General features: G+C 32.8%; 1 protein-coding gene across 1 annotated transcript in view; it reads right to left on the reverse strand.

Annotated features, from left to right (window-relative positions):
- The window catches only part of Pif1A (PFTAIRE-interacting factor 1A), a 90370-nt gene extending 71621 nt beyond the window's left edge, over positions 1-18749 (reverse strand). The window contains exons 1-4 of the mRNA XM_013317925.1: positions 18466-18749; positions 11500-11992; positions 8061-8174; positions 7310-7393 (exon numbers count right to left, since the gene is read on the reverse strand). Coding sequence (XP_013173379.1) covers positions 7310-7393; positions 8061-8174; positions 11500-11889 — 588 coding nt within the window. The 5' untranslated portion in view covers positions 11890-11992; positions 18466-18749. The remainder of the gene's footprint in view (positions 1-7309; positions 7394-8060; positions 8175-11499; positions 11993-18465) is intronic.
- Between the last annotated feature and the right edge of the window lie 831 nt (positions 18750-19580).

Below are 19580 nucleotides of genomic sequence, written 5' to 3' on the forward strand. Positions count from 1 at the left end.
ATCTTTTAGTTTTATCTTGAAATATATTTTTCATTATATGAGGTCGATTTTCGATGAGAAAAACTACTAGGAAAATGTTATCAAGATATACTATAAACTATTAAAATCTACAATTAATCACTCTTTAATTTAAGAAAGAAATCTGCAATTGCTTGAAAGTCTTATCTCACTAATATTATAAATGCAAATGTTGAGTTAGTTAGATTTTGGTGAAATTGGAGGAACACATAGGATACTTATTAAGTTTGTTTTTAATTCCGCGCAGACGGAGTCGCGGGCGACAGCTAGTGTGGATATAAATTGTAACAACCAATAAGACAACCAAAAACACGTGCATAAAACTAACCTAAAAACATTTCCTTTCTGTCTCCAGTAAAAGAATAACTGCATCAAAACAGCAATGATGGCTTACACAGAAGTTATCAATGCCTATTGAATGCAAATAGAGAGACAAGTCATAATAAAGATTATAAAAACAATTCTGTTTGTTTTTTTCCCGCGCAGACAATGGCCGATGGAAGAGGTCGAGGGCTCAATTGAATGGCCTTACTAATGTTAACAATACAACAGGTTACTATAGTGGTACAAATACTGCTGATAAATTTGGTATAACATCGAAATTGATCATGAGAAATCAATAAAGTTACTAACACAATAAGAACTCGATTTTTTTCCATGTTTACGTTCGAAGGAATAAAAAGAAAAATTCCATTACGTGTTAAGAAAAATTTAAAGGCATTTTATTAGAATTTGACTGTTTTTGGAAGCTATTTTTTAGTAGAGAATCTTGCTAATATTATAAATGCGAATGTTTAGATGGATAGATGGATGTTTGTTTGAAGGTATCTTCGGGACGGTTGAACGGATCTCGCTGACATTTTGCATTAACATACAATATAGTTTGGAAGAACACATAGGCCACATATTAAGTTTTTTTTAATTCCACGCGGACAGAGTCGCGAGCGAAAGCTATAATTAATATAGAACTAGACATAATAATTTCAATGTGGAAAAATAAACATAAATTTTGCCTTTTTTAATAATCAAAATGATCACATTGTTTGTTGTAATAACGTTTTAATTAGTAAAGAGATTCGTGACAATGTGCCGAGGTCGAGAGAAAAAATATCAAACTAATGAATTTTTCACACGCGCAACATTATAACGTTCGCCCTAATTATATTATTTGCTATTACCATGAAAGACACATGCGAAAATACTATTAATATTTTAAAAGAATAAGCTGCATGGAATACCTTTGCCCTTATTTTGTCTTTTTATTACTTCAAACTTTGTCTATGGCTAATAGGCAATATTCAAAATATCGTTGCAAGTCTCTCCTAAACTGAAACAATACCATAAATACTCGACACTGACCTATTCCTCTATGGGAGAGCCATAAACAACTATTTGTTCCATCGTATAAAAGTTTAGAATTAGAGACGGCTTTAGAATTTATTTATTTATTTTTTTTACGATTAAAATATATAAAGGTATTAAAGCAATATTAAACATCAAAATTAATCAAAATATCACCACATATAACTTGCAGATAAAAAATAAAAAGTTTTTATATCAAATATTAAGGGAATAATGCATATGCGTTCGGTGCATGAAAGAAGTTTTGTACATACGCGACAAGAATCCGTTATAATGCCATTGACTTATTTATGGTCTCATCTTCCCATATGCGTTATGGTCACACACACTCTTATTACGATAGTCAAAAAACTCATAATCGCATATCTTGTTAACTTTTAGAATTGCATATGGAGAAATTCGTTGTAAAAGAAAGTCTTCTAGTTTATAATACAAAGGCACGCATGGCACATTCATGTGATATGGTTTTACGTAATTTTCTCTCTTAAATTTCGTGTTCATTGACTGTAATAACTACTAGCTAGCTATTTCAAGTGTGACGTCATTAAAAGACTCATTTTCTAAAGACACAGATTGTAAAACATTTTTTTTCTCTTATATCAACCTCTTACAGTTATTCTTCTACTACTTAATTACTACTGAACTTAATATTATTTTATAACTGTCTTAAAATCACACAACAAAATTAAATTGGTAAAATAAAAAAAGGTAAAATAAATACAAGCATCGAGGCGTTACGTCACTTCTCACAACCCATTGTTCGGTTTAGTTATGTTTAATCGTGATTTTAACAATTAAACACAATAAATGATATCACGATTAGTATGCATCGCCAAATCAGTTATAGATTGACTACTGTTTAATCGTGGGTTTCTAAAACAAAAATCCCCGTTTATAACATATCTGTTTTGCCAAAAATTGGTCTCAGAAAGCTACGGTAAGTTAAAATGTGTGGACCACTTATCGATTTTGATTGCGGTAAATACCATTTAATAGTTTTAAAATATTTATCTAACTTTACAAAAATGTCACAATAAAAGTACTGATTAGTGATTTTAAGAATTATCAATGTAAAAGTATTCTTAGGCTATTAAGATAAGTATCAAATTACTTTAATCAAACTATAGTTATGATGCAATATTTTTTTATTCAGACAGTAACGCATACATAGAAGATAAGGACGTGCAGGGAAGATAATTATAACAAAGATAACAAGCCTATTTTTGAGAGTATGGCATAATGCAGTATCTCTATTGACTTGTTACGTAACATCATTGAAGACAAGAATACATATTAACAAGTCTTTCTAATAAATAATAAGATGACATAGGACATGCATCTGATATCAAATTGTAGGCAATATAAATAAAGATTTCGACAAACCCCAAAAGGCAAAACGTTAAAACGTTTTGCTTTTTGCAATGTGTAAGATACAGTAACATTCGTTCGGTTATAAAAACACTTTCGCAACTCCAAAAAATTGCCTATCAAAGACTCAACAAATTGATAAAATTACTGTTAGTTATTTTGAAGTTTTACGTCGCTCTGAAATCATTAACCGTCTATTTGAAGTCCATATACCTAATAGCTAAAGTTAATTTGAAAGCACGATCAATTGCCAGCGAAGTGTAGTTTTGCCGCGCAGTACCTATAGAAAGTTCTTTGCGAGCCGACAGACAGACCGAATGACAGTAATTTATTATATGGAATACTGGAGAGATGGGCGGTCGTCACGTTTTTGTACTTGGTCGCGGCAAAACTGATGGTAATGAAAATAGAAATTATCCAAGACGGGAAATAGGATTTGCAAATACAATTTAAAAAGCAAAAAGAACTTTCCAGTACTATGAATTAATTTGGTATTCAGAAATCTCATTCAGGAATCAGTCTGTAGTCGTTTTAAGAGGCACACGTCAGTTTAATTTTGGATTACATTTTGTATACGACTAAATGTTTATTTATACTGGTAACTATCCATTGGTTTGATTAAGATTTGAAACAAGTGAAGAAAATTTTAATACTATTTTAAAAAGATACTACATAAAATTGTTGAAAATTGCAATGAAATAGTTTCGATTATAAACTTAGCAATGAATGATGTCGATAAATCTCCATTGTTGACTCATACGTGGGACAATCCATGAATTTGAATCATAAAGTAACCTAACATAAATTTATTAAAAACAACAAACTACACAATTTTAATAAATTTAGTACAAAAATTAGTGCCAAATTATCAAGTGAACATAATTCCGTATTTTGAAGTCGGATAAAAATTTAAGAAATTTTGTTTACACCAAAAGAAAGTATTACTAAACCTAAATATTTACAAAGTAGGTTCTTACCAAATTAACAAATTTAACACGTTAACATATTAATATTGTGTAATATAATTTGTATAACTTCCTAATTTGTATTCGTAAAGGCTGCATTCACTATAAAACATTTTTAGAACATTATTTGAATGCGTTTTAGACATTTCTTATGACAATATGTGGTCGTAGTGTATTTTAAATTCAAATCATTGTCCGGACATAAAATGAAGACATGCTTTTTGTTTATTTATTTTTTATAAGACATGAAACCAGTCTTTAAAGGCCAATAACCTAAAGCTACTGGCCGTCAAACTAGGGTTACCATATGATTTTTTTAATAATCTAATTTGCATATTAAAAATTATCGGAAATGTTTTAATTTAAATTCATATGCTGTAGTTGATTTACAGTGTTATTAGAAAAATAAAAAACAGCATAGTTTTTTTTTCCTCTTTTCCCTTTGCACCTAAAAGGCAAAAATTTTAGTAATATCTGACATTAAGTAGGTAAATCATACGGACTCGTGCCTTTAAGCTGACTTGAGCTAACTTAGTAAAATTTAATAGTATTTTTTACGATCAAGCAGACTTTGCAGAGGTAGATTATTTGAATTCCTATAGTCCTATGCATCAAACCTGTACCTACATTATTCTTCCCGTCTCTTGAGGAAAGCAAAAACATATTACTGAAGCTTAATCGGATCATAAGAACATGTAACGAAGTTATTAAATCATACTGATATTATAAATGCGAATGTTTAGATGTTTGTTACTACAAATCTTTAAAACGCCTTTACTAATCGCGATGTAATTCACCACAGATATATAACCTCGTCTGAAAGAACACATAGGTTACTTGTTTATTTTTTTTTAATTTCGCGCGGACAAAATCGCGAGCAAAAGCTAACATTGAAATTAAAAATATCAAATATGTAAATATGTGAAGCTTTGAATTTTTAAGTCGTGAAATAATTTATTTTCACATGATTTCTGTATTTATTATATGAAACCATTTGCCCCAAATAAATACGTAACTGTTAACATCATAAATATTCAAAATACATAACAATTCAAAAGATTTGACCTACTACATTACATCTAACGGTAATTATTTAAATTTTATTTGAATTTAACACAGATTGGAAAACCATATTAAATCTTTTACTTCTAATATCTTTACCTGTGAAACTAAAACATAAAATACTTACAACGATAGAAAGTAAATCCGAAATACGAAGTCAAAGCAATTTAGTTAGATCACGACTCCCCAGTCACTGCACATTCACAGTCAACAGTTTATAACTATTAAATCAAATAGAAAACAATTAAATTAACACTAAAAGTCACAAATACTGATCACTTTTTTAATATAACAATGTTGTTCACACGACGGTTTTTGAACGTTATTTTCAAACAGAATGCGTAACGCTCTATGACAGTTTCAAATCCAAGATGGCAACGCGTGCGCACTCCACGGCAACTCAGCTTGATCTGTCTGTCCGCGAGTCACTATCGAGTATTTCGTTTTGTGTTTCGACGCGCAACTCCAGAGAATGATAATGGGACTGTATTAATTTTTCCTGGTTCTACTTGTATACGATTTTAAACTGAATAAACAAACTACGATACTTTAGTTAAGTAAGTATAATAAAATAATTTTCCTTATTTGGTCTATACGAAGTTATCAGCATTTGTATTTATATAAACCTAAAATAAATCTAATGAAGTTGCAATACAAGCAATTAGACAATATTTTACTAGACTTATAAAAACGGCCACGTCAAAATATTGAACACAACTTTGTTAACTTCCCACTTAATTCAGACATACTTGTGTCAAATACCTAGTTGTTTTGAATATTCTTTGAACCTTTTTCGTGTTACGATGAATTGATAACTTTTTTATCCTATAAAATATAGTAACGTTTAAAATTATGACTCTAGGACCGCAGTACCATGATGAAAATACAAAGAGTATAAACGGGAATATGGAAAGTATATGCGCTATAGCAGCTGGCCTTATCTTAACTGCCATCGTCTGAAGCAACGCTGACCTGTTGTTATAAGCATGTATTTCCATTACCCTAACACCTGTATAAAAACATAAAACTTGTAGCCACATCTTACTTCTTACTAATATTATAAATGGGAATATTTGGATGTTTGTTTCAAGGTATCTCCGGAACGGCTCAACGGATCTTTATGAAATTTGGCAAAATTTAGAACATAGTCTGGAAGTACCGGTACACATAGTTTTTTTTTTGTAATTACGCGCGGGCGGAGTCGCGGGCGACAGGTAGTTTAAATTAAAACAGGGGTTTGAATTCCTTAAAAATTGCGCCCACAGTACAATCGCCTAAGGCAAATTCACACACTCTCTACATGTTTTGGATTCTCAGTTGTTAGTGGTTTTTGTTTTAGGATGCCTCAGTTCAGTAACCCGATACTTCCTCTGGGATTCTTTCCCAACAAGTTAATCACGAAACAAAAACTTTGCATTGATTTTTGTGCACGTTGCTGTTTTTTTTTAATTGAACAAAAAGTTAAACATCTTATTAAAATGAGCTGGAACTTGGTAAAAAATGCATAAATTTTCTTGCTTAATTTTTGTTCATTTCTTTTAAAATTCTAATATAAATTCTTTGATCTGATTGTTTATGCATTAAATGCAGATTATAAACATAATTATAATAAAATTATAACTTAAACTTACCTTTTGTATTCATTTAAAATGCTTATTTCGGTGATTTACCGTGGGTTTTCGTGAATAAAATCTCAGTATAAAACATATCGTTATTTCTGTCATTGTCTTTGACATAATAGAGACATCAATATGTTTTGAACTGTCATTTTGGTCTTAGAATGCCACGGTTACTGACTTTTTAAAATTAAATGTATGAAATCTTTAAAAACCAGGCACATCAAAGTAATACGTAAATAAGTGTATATATAATATAGTGAGTGTATACGACATTTCCCAGAAATCGTAAGCCGTTCCTTCGTCACTGGAAATAGTAAACCTGATCTGAGTTATGAATAGCTAATGATATATTCACGTACGCTATTTGAATTATGTATAAAACATAATTTAACCGTTAACAAACATTATTAAAGCCTCAGTAAAGATTACTACAATGCTTAGTCAAAGCTTATTGTCAAAATCTTTATAGTCAGAAATAGTCCATTTTTGTACAAGTTTCAAAAATTGCTTTTTTCCGATTATGGTAGAGATATAAAAATAATACTGATTTTTATTTTAAAATGAAATAAATACAGGCAACTACAAAACTAAGACCTTATAGAGCTTTATAAGTAAACTATTATATAACGCTTTTTGATACAGTTTTTAACGGTTCACATGTTAATATTCATTTTGTAATTTTAAATAGAACGGTAAAACCTAAGAATAAATTAAGAAATTGAAAATCCATTTTATTTTACACTATTTTGTGATAAAGTTAAACGCAATAAAAATAATTTTTTAGGAACAGCGCCATCTAGTTAATGACTTTAAAATTTCATTCCTTCTCGTCGCTCCTTTGACTTCCGCTTTTGGTATTATTCTATACAATTTTTTTTTCCTTAGTTTTTAAAAATTATAAATATCCGGTCTTACCTGTTCGTTGTGCGATGCCGTCGCTCGCGCCGCCTCCCGCCGCAGCTGTGCTATCACTCGCTCTTTCGATTTGATTTCCTCCAGCTGAGAACAATACAACCACATTAACCAAACTAATGCTAGTTTCACACCAGGCCAGAACAATGAGACAGAGCAGTACATAGTATATACTACTCTGCTTTTGTTTGAACGAACAACTGTTAAATAGTACTGTTGTGACTGGGTATCAATAACTGTACTTCACTGTCCTCGTGTGAAACCACCATAAATACCGAAATGTAAACAAAACAAGATGCGACCGTCATCACACGTGTCAGCTATGACGTCATTATAAATGAAAGGGACGTTGTAAATATAAATAAACAAACTATTATAAAGTCATGGTCTCCTTTGAAAGCTCACTGCAGGATTTAGAATTCCATCAGGAATACATCCGGTATCATCCAGTTCAGATTTTTATTAATAGTGGGTTTCCAAAACAATCGTACAAAAACATATTATCATATTAATAATGAGTTTGAGCTTGGAAACTTATGATTACATATTTACGTATAATAGAAGCGCATTAAAATATCCAGGGTGGCTATACCCTTGAGATTCATCTATAAAGCACTGTTTCAACAGGCTAGTCGTCGTCTTTTCTGAATCTAATTTCTTGAAAACCTTAACTACCTAACGGTCCTAACAGTGTACTACAACAGTATTCGATTTTCATATTTCACTGTAAGTGGTTGTCGTAGGGTGAACATACCAGTTTATGGCACTGCGCGCGCGCGTCCCTACGCGCTGTTAGTTCTGTCGCCGCATGTCGTGCGCATTGCGCACGTAGCTCAGCCGCGCGCGCGCATTCCGCCGTCTGCGCCACCTGTTAACAACACAATACAACTTTTAAAAAGAGAAATAAGTTCGTTGTTTAAAACTGTAATCGGAGAAAGTTAAAAAACAATTTCAGGTGAATTCAGATGAGAAAAAATATTTTAAAGATCTATGTTACACATTTCGACTAAAATAAATACATAATCAGATATTATCACGGTACATTAGAGAATTCCAGTCGAAATTTGTTAAGTCTTAAAAAAACTTATGATTAGCTACTTTTATGTTGAACTAAAAAATTGCTATTCAAATCCATAAGGCAAACGTGAAAATTCCTAAAAGTGTTACAAGATACATTAAATCTTATAATATGCACTCTACATTAGCTGCTTCTTAATTTCTAGGAAAAACTAGAATAAAAAAAAAGTCGTGTTTGCTTTTCATTATCGCCTTACTAAACATTGTAAACATAATATTGTCAACTTATTACAATTCAGCCAATATTATCTTTGCGCCGATAATTGACATGCCCTTATTGAGCTTTTATTGACTGCTTCAAGCTTCACTTAATGATTTGCTATAAAGTACTAAATGACCTTAAACTTCGCAGTCCGCGACTAACTCCTGGCACAAACTGCTGCTTACAATGTTTCTAATACTAACAATCATCGCTCTCATTCATCCTTCAATTTCCATAGACCCAGATAGTCCTCTGTCCAAGGAAATTTTTACCTATCACAACCAAACTTCCTTTAAAGCGGAATACGCGTTCGAAGTCGTAGAGAAAATATTCAACGCTTTCAAGCAATGGTTCTTTACTATTACCTTTTGTGACTTCACATACTTTGAAAATAGGATCTTAAAATACACAGAGAATAATGGCTACGGCTACCCTGTTATGCTCCTCAACGGCTGTCCTGATGCGAACAAAACTAAAGTCAAACCAAGAATAAACAGACATGGCGCGACTGCGTATCTAGTGACATCCAATCAACTATCTTTGGATGGAAGTGAATTTGTTATCGAAGCTCTGATGAGAACAGGAGTCTTCAAGCCAAGAAGTGCAGTTATATTCGTCATCAACACACCAGTTGAGATGGACAGTTATTTCTTCTACACCATGAAATTACATTTCCGTCTTCTTCTAAGCCGGAGCATAACAAATTCAGTCATGGTATTGTACTGCCATCGCTTGATTATGTATACTTATAATCCTTTTAATAACGAAATAAGAGATGTTACAAATGTAAAAGACGTAGGTCGATTACTTGCTCAACAATACAATAATTTATTCCGTCAAGAATTACGTTTGAGTGTGTTTCGAAAAATCTTCGTATCTAATGAAAATGGACCAGTATACTGTGATTCCAGGCTCGCCGAAACAGTAATGAAAATACTAAATGCCACTTGCAAACCTTTAGCACCACGAGATGCGAACACTGTGGGAGATTTACTAAAGAATGGAACAGCTACAGGAGTTACTGCGGATTTAATTGATGGATACACTGATTTAGAATTGAATTCAAGAATCCTTAAGAATTCATATTACGGATATATTGATACGACATATCCTTTAGTACAAGATGAATTATGTTTCTTAGTGAAGAAATCTTTGAAACAATCAACATTTATGACAACGTTAAAGCTTATATCAGTGGACATGTTACTGCTTTGTATTTTCAACGTCATCTTCTTTATATCAGTCGCTCTTGTTTCAAGAGCTTTAGAGAAAGGAATTTGGAATTTAAAGGATAAGAGAAATGCATCGTCGACAGTTGTAGACTTAATAAAGTGCTTCATAAGACAGACAGTTGATATCAAATTCACAGGACCTATATTTCGATGCGTTGTTTTTCTGATTATGATTTATTCTTTAGTCGTCGATTGCGCTGTTGATGTACGTATTCATATGATCATTTACATTTAAACTAAAAACATTTTTGTATATTGCACTATACAGTAATTCAATCAACCCACATCTTTTTATCTACCTCTTTTCCTTTAAAACTTGGAAGGTTTAGACAAAGTGCATTCGCTACGAAGCTATTCCATAACGAACTTCAAAAATGTATAGAACTGACAATAACTTTCGATAAGCCACGTGATTGTCGCGCGTCAGTTCCATACAATCTTGAAGTTCGCTATGGAATAGCTTTGACGTGAATGCATTTTGTCTAACCCCTAGTACAGATAAACATTTAAAAAGTATAAAACTCTTAGCAGATAGTAAATAAATATTATTTTATCTAATTACAGGGCATCATAACATCAGCAATAGCTTATCCACGATACAAACCAGATATAAACACACTATCCGAACTGCTACAAACAAATCTGACCTTTGCGGTACACAATCGACATTTACATATCTACAATAGAAGTCTCGGTGGCGAGTACTATAATGTAATTAGAAAACGGACACAAATATTCGGCGACTCGCAAATAAAGCAAGCGATTGTAAAAAGACAGTTCCAATACGCCATTTTATTGAGGAAGACAGACGCTCAGTTCATAAGCAGACAGCAATCGAATATGATTAATGGAAGACCGTTATTCCACACGGTAGAAGAATGTCCAGTACCATGTTCTATAGTTTACGGGTTGAGATATGGAAGTCCATATCTACCAAAGCTGAACAACATCCTTCATCATTTAAATCAAGGAGGAATTTTGCAGCACTGGAGTAAATCAGACGAGTACAGTCTATATCGGACAAATGGTAAATCAATTTACGGTGATGAGAATAAAGAAAAAAAGCCTCTAAATAATGAGAATGTGAAGGAAATCTTCGTTGTACTTCTTATAGGTATTTCAGTGAGTTTATTAGTGTTTATTATTGAAATATTACTTAATTATTTTGCTTTTAATTTTAAGATTTTAAAAACATTGAGATGCTAATTTTATTCGTGTTTTAAAATCATGCAAGATAATAATTATATTGCTTAATGTACCACTAACATAATGTAGTAAATTTAAATAAAAACATTAACATTGTTTCTATGAAAAATAATATCTCCTGATAGTTTTATGAATTAAGTAGTAGAATTTAATGCATTCCTGTAATCCTCTTAAGCGTATAACATACTCGTAACTGACTCGGATAATTCTCTAATGCACGTTTTTTTCTGTTGAACCATAATATTCATAGACTACAAGCTGCTAAGAGAAAGTAAACTAATTTATAGGTAGTCGGTAATAATGCAGAGTGATTTAAAATTGCTATAAACAGGGATAAAGTATAATAACTAAACGTTTTAAAGGAAGAATGGCCAAAAAATATTGAAAGAAAGACTCAAAGGCCTTTGTTCTGCAGTAGGTCGATGTTATCATATTAAAAAAAACTATAACGTGGTTATTGAAAATGTGGTACGCACCTTGAGTTTCTCATGAAGGCCCCTGTTCGCCGCTTTCAAAGACTGAATCTCTGTCGTTAATCGTTTTAATTCGACAATTTTGTTGCAATTTAATTGACTATCTTCTAACTTCTCCGGTTTTATAGAACACGTTCTTAATTGTTTTTCTAAGAACTCTTCTTTCTTTTTGTATTCAGTCTTTAAATTTCTGATTGTGCTTTCATGTCGGGCTTTCAAAGCTCGGACTTCGCCCCGCTCGGAGTCTAGAGCTTTCTTCAAGTTGGCGTTGTCAAGTCGCAACCTTTCGACGAGAGCTTTCAGTCTATTGAGGAACGCATCGTCGAAGGTCCGCTTGTGGTCTTCTGGGGCTGTGCATTGTTGGCTGGAGGTCGATGTGTCGGTGGACGTCATGTTGGACGCCACCGGCTCGTAGTTTCGGGTGCTGTCTCGAACGTCCGCGGTCTTTCGCCTATACGAATCGCTGTCTCTTTCGATATGCGTTTCGTTATGGGATCTGAAATTTTAAAAATGTTAAAGGTGATTAAAGCAAACCATTTAATTTAACTACGTAAAAAGTTTTTATTAATAAAAAAACAGATCCAAGGTTAGATCTGTTTAAAACACTTTCACCAAATTTATTGCGATGGAGTTCTCATGACAATACTAACTACATTGCCTGCGGAATGTTGTTTTTTTCATAATTTTTAATATGAAAAAGGAACCTGGCATACATGACCATAAATTAAGCTTACTATATAGCAATGAAAACTACAAAAAGGGTTCCTGACAGAAGGACGGACGGACAACAAAGTGATCCTATAAGGGTTCCGTTTTTTCCTACGAGGTACGGAACCCTAAAAATAATTCAACATTTTTGTTAATATTTTATATTTCATCATCTATATTTTGGCATCAGCTTACGCTACAGTTAATGAAAATGATTTGCGCATAAAGATAGGATCTTCCTATAAATACATGGACAAATGACGAGTCATCAAAGAGAATGAGAGTCATGAAAGATCATTAATCTTCTTCAAAAGTCCATTAGTTACCATATCGGTAGTATATTAAGATCTACTTTAGATTCCGTGGCCACTTAAGTTAAGCGAAATATTGATTATTATAAAATATACTCTAAATCGTTTAATAATGCCGCATTAAAATGTATATTGTAGTTTATAAAGTATAGATATTTTGGACATCTTCCAACTTTCACTGCTTCAGAAAAGAGCAGCCCTAGTGTGAGATATTGATGATATGTCAATTATATTCATAAATATTGACATAATGAGCGCCCAGGGGGCGTTAGTGTCCTTGTATTATTAATTAACGTGTTGGCAATTAGTTCGTATTCGTGCCAATAAGTTTTTATATGATAACGAATAATTTTTAGGTTATTCTTTTCAACGCCTCATTCAAAATAGACAAAATACTTTTTGCCGTTTACTTCTGCACGAAAAAAATATTTTCATTTAAATCTTTACAAATGTAATTTTAATTTTTAGATTTAAGCATGCATAATTTACATAATACACAGTTGTTTGTCTTGCAAAGTTAAAAAAGACATCATAACACTAATATATTACGCCATATTAGGTTAGAACAAAGTATCAAAAGATGTCGAGATAAAAAAAGTAAAATGAACTGGATTTAGAATTCCAGTGGACTTCCTAGAAACAGTCTGCGGCATTCGGAAGCATCGAAAGTGTTAACAAGCAGCTGTTGCGATGCTCAACAAAAATAACCTATTTCGTTACAACGCACGCCGAATGAAACAGATAGCCGCCATTTTGGATCGCATCATGCTTTCCTGTTATAATGACGTTTAGATGATATTTTTAATCTAGCCCATCATCGGACATCTGGTTTAAAATAACTTATTTAAGTATTTTTTAACTTGTAAATCCCCTAGTAACATTTACTGAATTTGCCGGTGAACTATTGCGACATGAAAAATGGGCGTATGTAGATGTTTTCTGCGTTACGACTGATGAATGAAGGTTTTCAATTTCCCTTATTGCATCTCATTATTTCTTATTTGTTAGAAAGGGATAGGTAATTAAAAGAAAATGAGAACTAATTGCCTATTATTTAATGTGTTTAGATTAAAAAAAGATAGAAAAAATTAACTGAAATAATATTTGGTTATTCTTTAGTGCAACAAAAACTATGTTACATTGTAGTGGTTATAATCGACTTGAATATGCAGCAATATAAAAACCTCAGCTTTTTACGAGTAAAAACTCTTTGAATATCTACATCAAAAACACATTACACAAACAAAACTCATTAATGAACGCTCTGTTATAAAGAAAGTTAGCTATAAACTTTGCTTAGCTGATTTCAGTAGTAAACAAAACATCAAACGGTTCCGCCGTAATTTCTAAACATAGAATCGTTTACGATTAAAATACCAGACAAAAATTTTAGCTGGATGACCTTAAAATTCAATCTGTTGGTCTCAATCCAAGCTTCCAACATCCACATCAGCGTGTTCAGCCGTCTTTTATAAGAAAATGGTCGCAAATTTACTAAATTAGTAGCCTACTTTAGCTACTTACTAGCTTATTTCATTTTAACTTATCTTTGTTCCAAATGTCATTCAGATCCGTTTGACTTTTTTTAAGATAAAGGGGCAAACGAGCAGCGTGAACACCGAGGTGTTTCATCGCCCATAGACATCTGCAATACCAGAGGAACCGCAGATGCGTTGCCGGCCTTCAACTTTCCGACTTTTTTGCAATAACGTGGAAACAAATAACCATCAAACTTTCGCATTTATAATATTAGCACAGATAATAAAATGCTATACAATAGTATTAGTAAGAAAATATGAGAGCGCCCGTATAAGTAAGTCCGAGCCAGTATTAAGTTCAACTTCATAAGGAAGTTGCCGAGCAAAGGACGCTCCCAATTGTGCCAATTAACTGCGACCGGCGACCCCGTACAGGGTTGTGTGTACATTGATTACTAGCCAGGTGGAATATTTGTCTAAAAATTTGGAAAAAGAATACAAAATATGGTTAGATAGTATACCATTTTTGGAAGGCTGAGAAAGATGTCTAGCCTCATCTCAGCACTTAAAGGAAATGAAGAATTTTCCCTGAAGTTCATAGAGATAATGCTCGTCTTACCATACAATTACCTAGTTAACGAGGTTTGTGAGCTTAATTTTAAGATTACGAGTAGCTACTGTTGTTATTGTGTTTCGTATTTCAGTATGAAGAGATGTAACATTCCTTTTTTTACAGCCAACCCTAACACGACCTGATTTGTCGTCAGCTATTCGCAGCGAAGCCATTTGTAATGCGTGAATGCTCGTATACAATATCACTGCTGACAATTGGAAGACGACCATCACAATACCAGTGATACATACAAACGATACATGAGAATGCGATAAACGATAATGAAGTTATAGCCAAATAGTCCCTTTTTTTCTTGTAAACCTTTCAAAATTTCATTAGGATCGTTGAACTTTTCTTCTTCAATTTGTGAACTCCAAACTATATTTCCCGCCAATATAAACCATCGCAAAATCTTCCGTGGATTCCATGGAGTCTTCCTGGTCCACTTCTGTAATCACTATTAGCAACGAACAAAGAATGCGACGTCTTAAATACAGTATAATATTTCAAATGATAGGCTGTCATTTAACCGTTAATAATTCATATATGGTTAATCCAAAAGTGATAAATATACCTCTCTCTCTCTAGACTATAAAATAAACTCTCAATTTTTGTCTACTTAGCGAAAAGCCTGTAGCATAAAGGAAGGAAATCAAAATATGTGTTCTTTTACTGGAGTGTATTTACAAATTACCGTTCAACGCAATTTGTAAAACATTATCATTGTTTTCCAAAACAATTCAAACTTTCGTTACTGCTATGAGAAAGTTATTGAGAACCTACAATTATTCTAGTATAACCCAATTTTTTTTCTAGAGAGGATTGATTTATGCATACTCCGCGCATTCTAGTACAACCTAGACAACGTATAATTTCGCTCAGTCCTCATCCATAAAGCTGGATCGGATTAAGTATTTAAAAATATTGGGTTCAAGGTATTTTTAAATGAACACAAGTTAAAGAGAAATGTAGCTTTTAAAAGAAGAATTAATCATTGTCAGATTTTAATAATGCACAGTCAAGAGAGACCCTAACCGAGCGTCCCGTTTCACCAAAAATATCCGTGACACTCCCGATAATGGCCGATTCACACATACGTACCAACACTCACTAGAGTTTCCTAATTTAACTCGCATGCAACGCCCCGTTTCTACGTACACACTGAATTGACATACATAATCTGTGGCATTTCTCAATTCAGTAACACGATACCGTTTAGTTCAATGTGTAACGTAAAAGTATTGTATCAGTGCATATTGTCTACGTTCAATTTTGCTTTTTTTTATAACAGTTATTGCTTTCCTTAAAGTCGCCTTTTGAAAAAAAGTATATTTTAAGGTTAATAAAATACAAAGTAGCAATTATATTTAGATGAACACTCTTTCCATGGTTAAAATCTGAAAGTTGTTATATGATAAATGAATAGAATATGAGAAAATAACATTATGTTTTTTACTCTGTAATAAATCTCAATATATTTTCGTGCTGGTATTTACTCCTACTACTTAAATTAAGAAAATAGGCACAGATTACCGAGTTAAGATTACATCGACCCCCGAACGGCGCACTGCTAGGCAACCGGTGAAATAACGTAAACAATACGCCCAAATCTCTGCAAAGGTCAATGACCCTACTCGATTAGAAATTATGGACTAGAAAAAAGTTTAAAATATTTATGGACTAAGCTCCGAAAACCTTTGCAATAGAAAAGATCAACTTTACAGTATTTAGGCAAAAAGAAATGGGGTTTGAATTATTATTTACACTTTAATAAACCAAAACAACACCATTCTTAGGTCCCAACCGCCTTTAAGACGTTGTAAACAAAGTTTAAAATATGGATATTTTAGAGTAAAACCCATACGTCATAGCTAATACTGGCATAACCTTCACGCCGCTGCTGAAATACGATGGCTCTGAGCCAACTCTGCGTGAAATCGTGTCTCGAATAGGATACCATGGTGACGTCACAGGCAGAAAGGAAGACAACTCCGATTTTTTAAACTGACAAGATTTGAAATTCGTACTAGCATCAGTTCCTTTTTCAAATTTCAGTTTTTGGTTGAATACTGTTCGTTTAATTTTAAAACAACCAAGTTAGAGTCGTGTTAACAATTAAATATTTATTACTAAAGATATTAAAGAAAAAAAAAACACTAATATCGTAAAGAAACACCACGACGCATGTATGGTCGAGTGCTTCACGAAATCATTTTGAGTTCGTAGTAGAAACTGTTTATCTAATGTTGTCCCAGTTTTACGCACAGTCGCCTTCAAAGATTTGCGCTAATTTTTTTTCCAGCCAGATGTCTTGCGGCTGTTTTATTGCCATTCGAATGTGATTTTTTGACACCATAAATATTTATCCGATAAACTAATACTTCTAATAATACTTGAATGGCCTATTGATACCGGATACTAATATAAATGTTTAAGGATGCTTTAAAGGATGTACTCAAAAGAACAATTTTCTGCCAAAATATTCACTTTGAAAACTATAACCTATAAAATGTATATTTTCGGATAGTCGCAGTTGCATCATAGTTTGTCTTAAAGGAATTAACACTTAAGCTATGATTAGATTTGTTTTGTAGACAATAGGTTTCATTGACTCTTAAGGAATTTTAAAAGACAAGCAACATAAATTCATAGATGTAAAGCACTACAATCTTTTGTATGTAGTGAAAAATGTTATTTCTAACATAATTGTGCAGTTGTGACAATTTTACAAAGTTCCAGATATTAGAAAAAGATTGGAAAACCACAACAACAAATTTAAGAATAAGTACGTAGTAGATAGCCTATCATTTGATGTAACGATACAGTATCTACTGCATATATTGCGAGATATTTTGATATCGTCGTTCACTGAGAGTTGGGAAAAAAATAGATGTCGAAACAAAAATTAAACAAAAGTGTCGTCAACTTTCATTAATTTTAGGAATATAGCGTCTTGTTAACTTTAGCATCGACAAATGCCTTGTATCACAGTTTTAATCTAGCTTAATTTAAAGTTATCACCTACTAGACGAGTAAGATAAGCTATAAATAGTTTTAATCATCTAAAAGTTTAAATTGTAATACTATCCAGTGGTCGTTAAATTCGTTCTAATTATGCTAACAACTTTGTCCCTAAATCACCTCTACAACGAGATGCAGTAATTATCAACAATGAGAGTCCTGCCTGAATGGCCTTGAAAAAGAATCACGCTACTCCGTCGTTCACAAAATAATGAATATTAAGTACTTTTAATAGAACAATAGAATGATTCTGATAGATGTCATTCAGGTCTACCTTATAAGTATGTCACAAAATTAACTATACGTGTCTGTATAGGTAGTTCGCTTTGAGTTGTCAAAAGACCCTGATTTTGAACGTTGAATCCGGAACAAGCAAATTCGGATATTCTAATATTTCATATAATTTTGGGACATTTTAATAAACATCAGAAGTAATAATAATAGTAAGTCAAATAGAAATTAATGACATTAAATTTTAGTTCTGCCTATTACTAAGTTGGTACCTATAACAAATAATAGAGTTTGTTTAGTCGTGAAGCTGCGGAAGTCGAGCCCTTAGAACTAACTATAGCTAGAGTTTTGTTATTGTCTACGAACAATCATATTTGTAAAGTTAATAAAGAGATAATGTGTTTCTGTTTAATAAATTGTATTTAAAATGTTAACATCAATTGAACTCGGGTTGTAAGTAGGTTGGAATGCAAGGTAGTTAAACAGTTGTAGGCGGGTACGTAAAGGGGAACCGCATCAATGATACACAGCGGCAATAGAAGCGTAAATATTTTTTATTTTTATTATTCATGACGGGAATAGTTTAACGATGACGACGATTCATTACCTTGTTGACAAGAATCCTTTGCTAATCCTTTGATTCGGTGCACAAAATTCCACACCGTGTATCCGAAACGCACAAATTTTTAAATTTTCGTCGCGTTACGTCGCTCCCGCTAAAAAATGACATAAACAAAATGGCGACAGAAATGGCGCGTTTTATTTATCACTTATATTTATTATGGTTATAATTATTGGTGAGTAATATTAATTTGAGTTATTTTCGTTTCGTCGCCGCGGGAGACGACGGGCGGACCGCGCGGAGTGGACGTCGAGACTGAATTTTACTGTTCCGATGGGCGGCGGCAAACGCCCGCCCTGCTGCCGCGAACGCACGCGTCATTCAACAATGTATAAACTCCTGTGGCCTAATTTTACTAATGGGGTAAGCCCACGTTAATAAATTAAAAAATGTGTCTGGGACATTAGCAAAGAAGTACATTGGTTTAATTGGAATAAACTACGATAAAAGTTACAAGACGCGTGAAACCACGAAAAACACATAGCCAAACGCAAGTAAACTTACGCTAACACATTAAACTTTAGATGACTAAAGGAGACTACTACACTATAGCCGAAATAGATCTATATGTCATTTCACTTTCATTCACAGCTACATTCAGTATGAGGAATTTGAGACTTATGAGCGCGAAATTCATTAATTACCAAAAACATGCGAGAGTATTGACTCCGCGAAAGTCCGTGTAATAACTGAGATCTCATATCGTGAGCGGGTTTCTTCACAAAAAGTAAAGCGATAGTTAAGATGAAATGATATCATTAACATACAAAACGGCCGTCCTTGTAGAGAAAATGTTTCGCTACGCTACTGTACCCAGAATATAATAAAACAAACATACATACAAAACTATCCATTTAAATATATACGAAGAATCATTATTATTCCCTTATTCTCTTAATAAGAACACAATGAGATTTGTGAAACGTAGAAAACGCCTTGATATCCATAATATCCATCACCTAAACACATCTACAGGTTCAGAGGAATTTAATAAATTGACTTATCCATTATATAAACATACGTTTTTGTTTAAAAGTTTCCGTAGTAGAATGTGGCAATTATTCGGAAATATTATGCGGATCACTTATAATTTAATCTAT

Source organism: Papilio xuthus, unplaced genomic scaffold, assembly GCF_000836235.2.
Source record: "Papilio xuthus unplaced genomic scaffold, Pxut_1.1 DF826933.1, whole genome shotgun sequence".
Classification (NCBI taxonomy): Eukaryota; Metazoa; Arthropoda; class Insecta; order Lepidoptera; family Papilionidae; genus Papilio; species Papilio xuthus.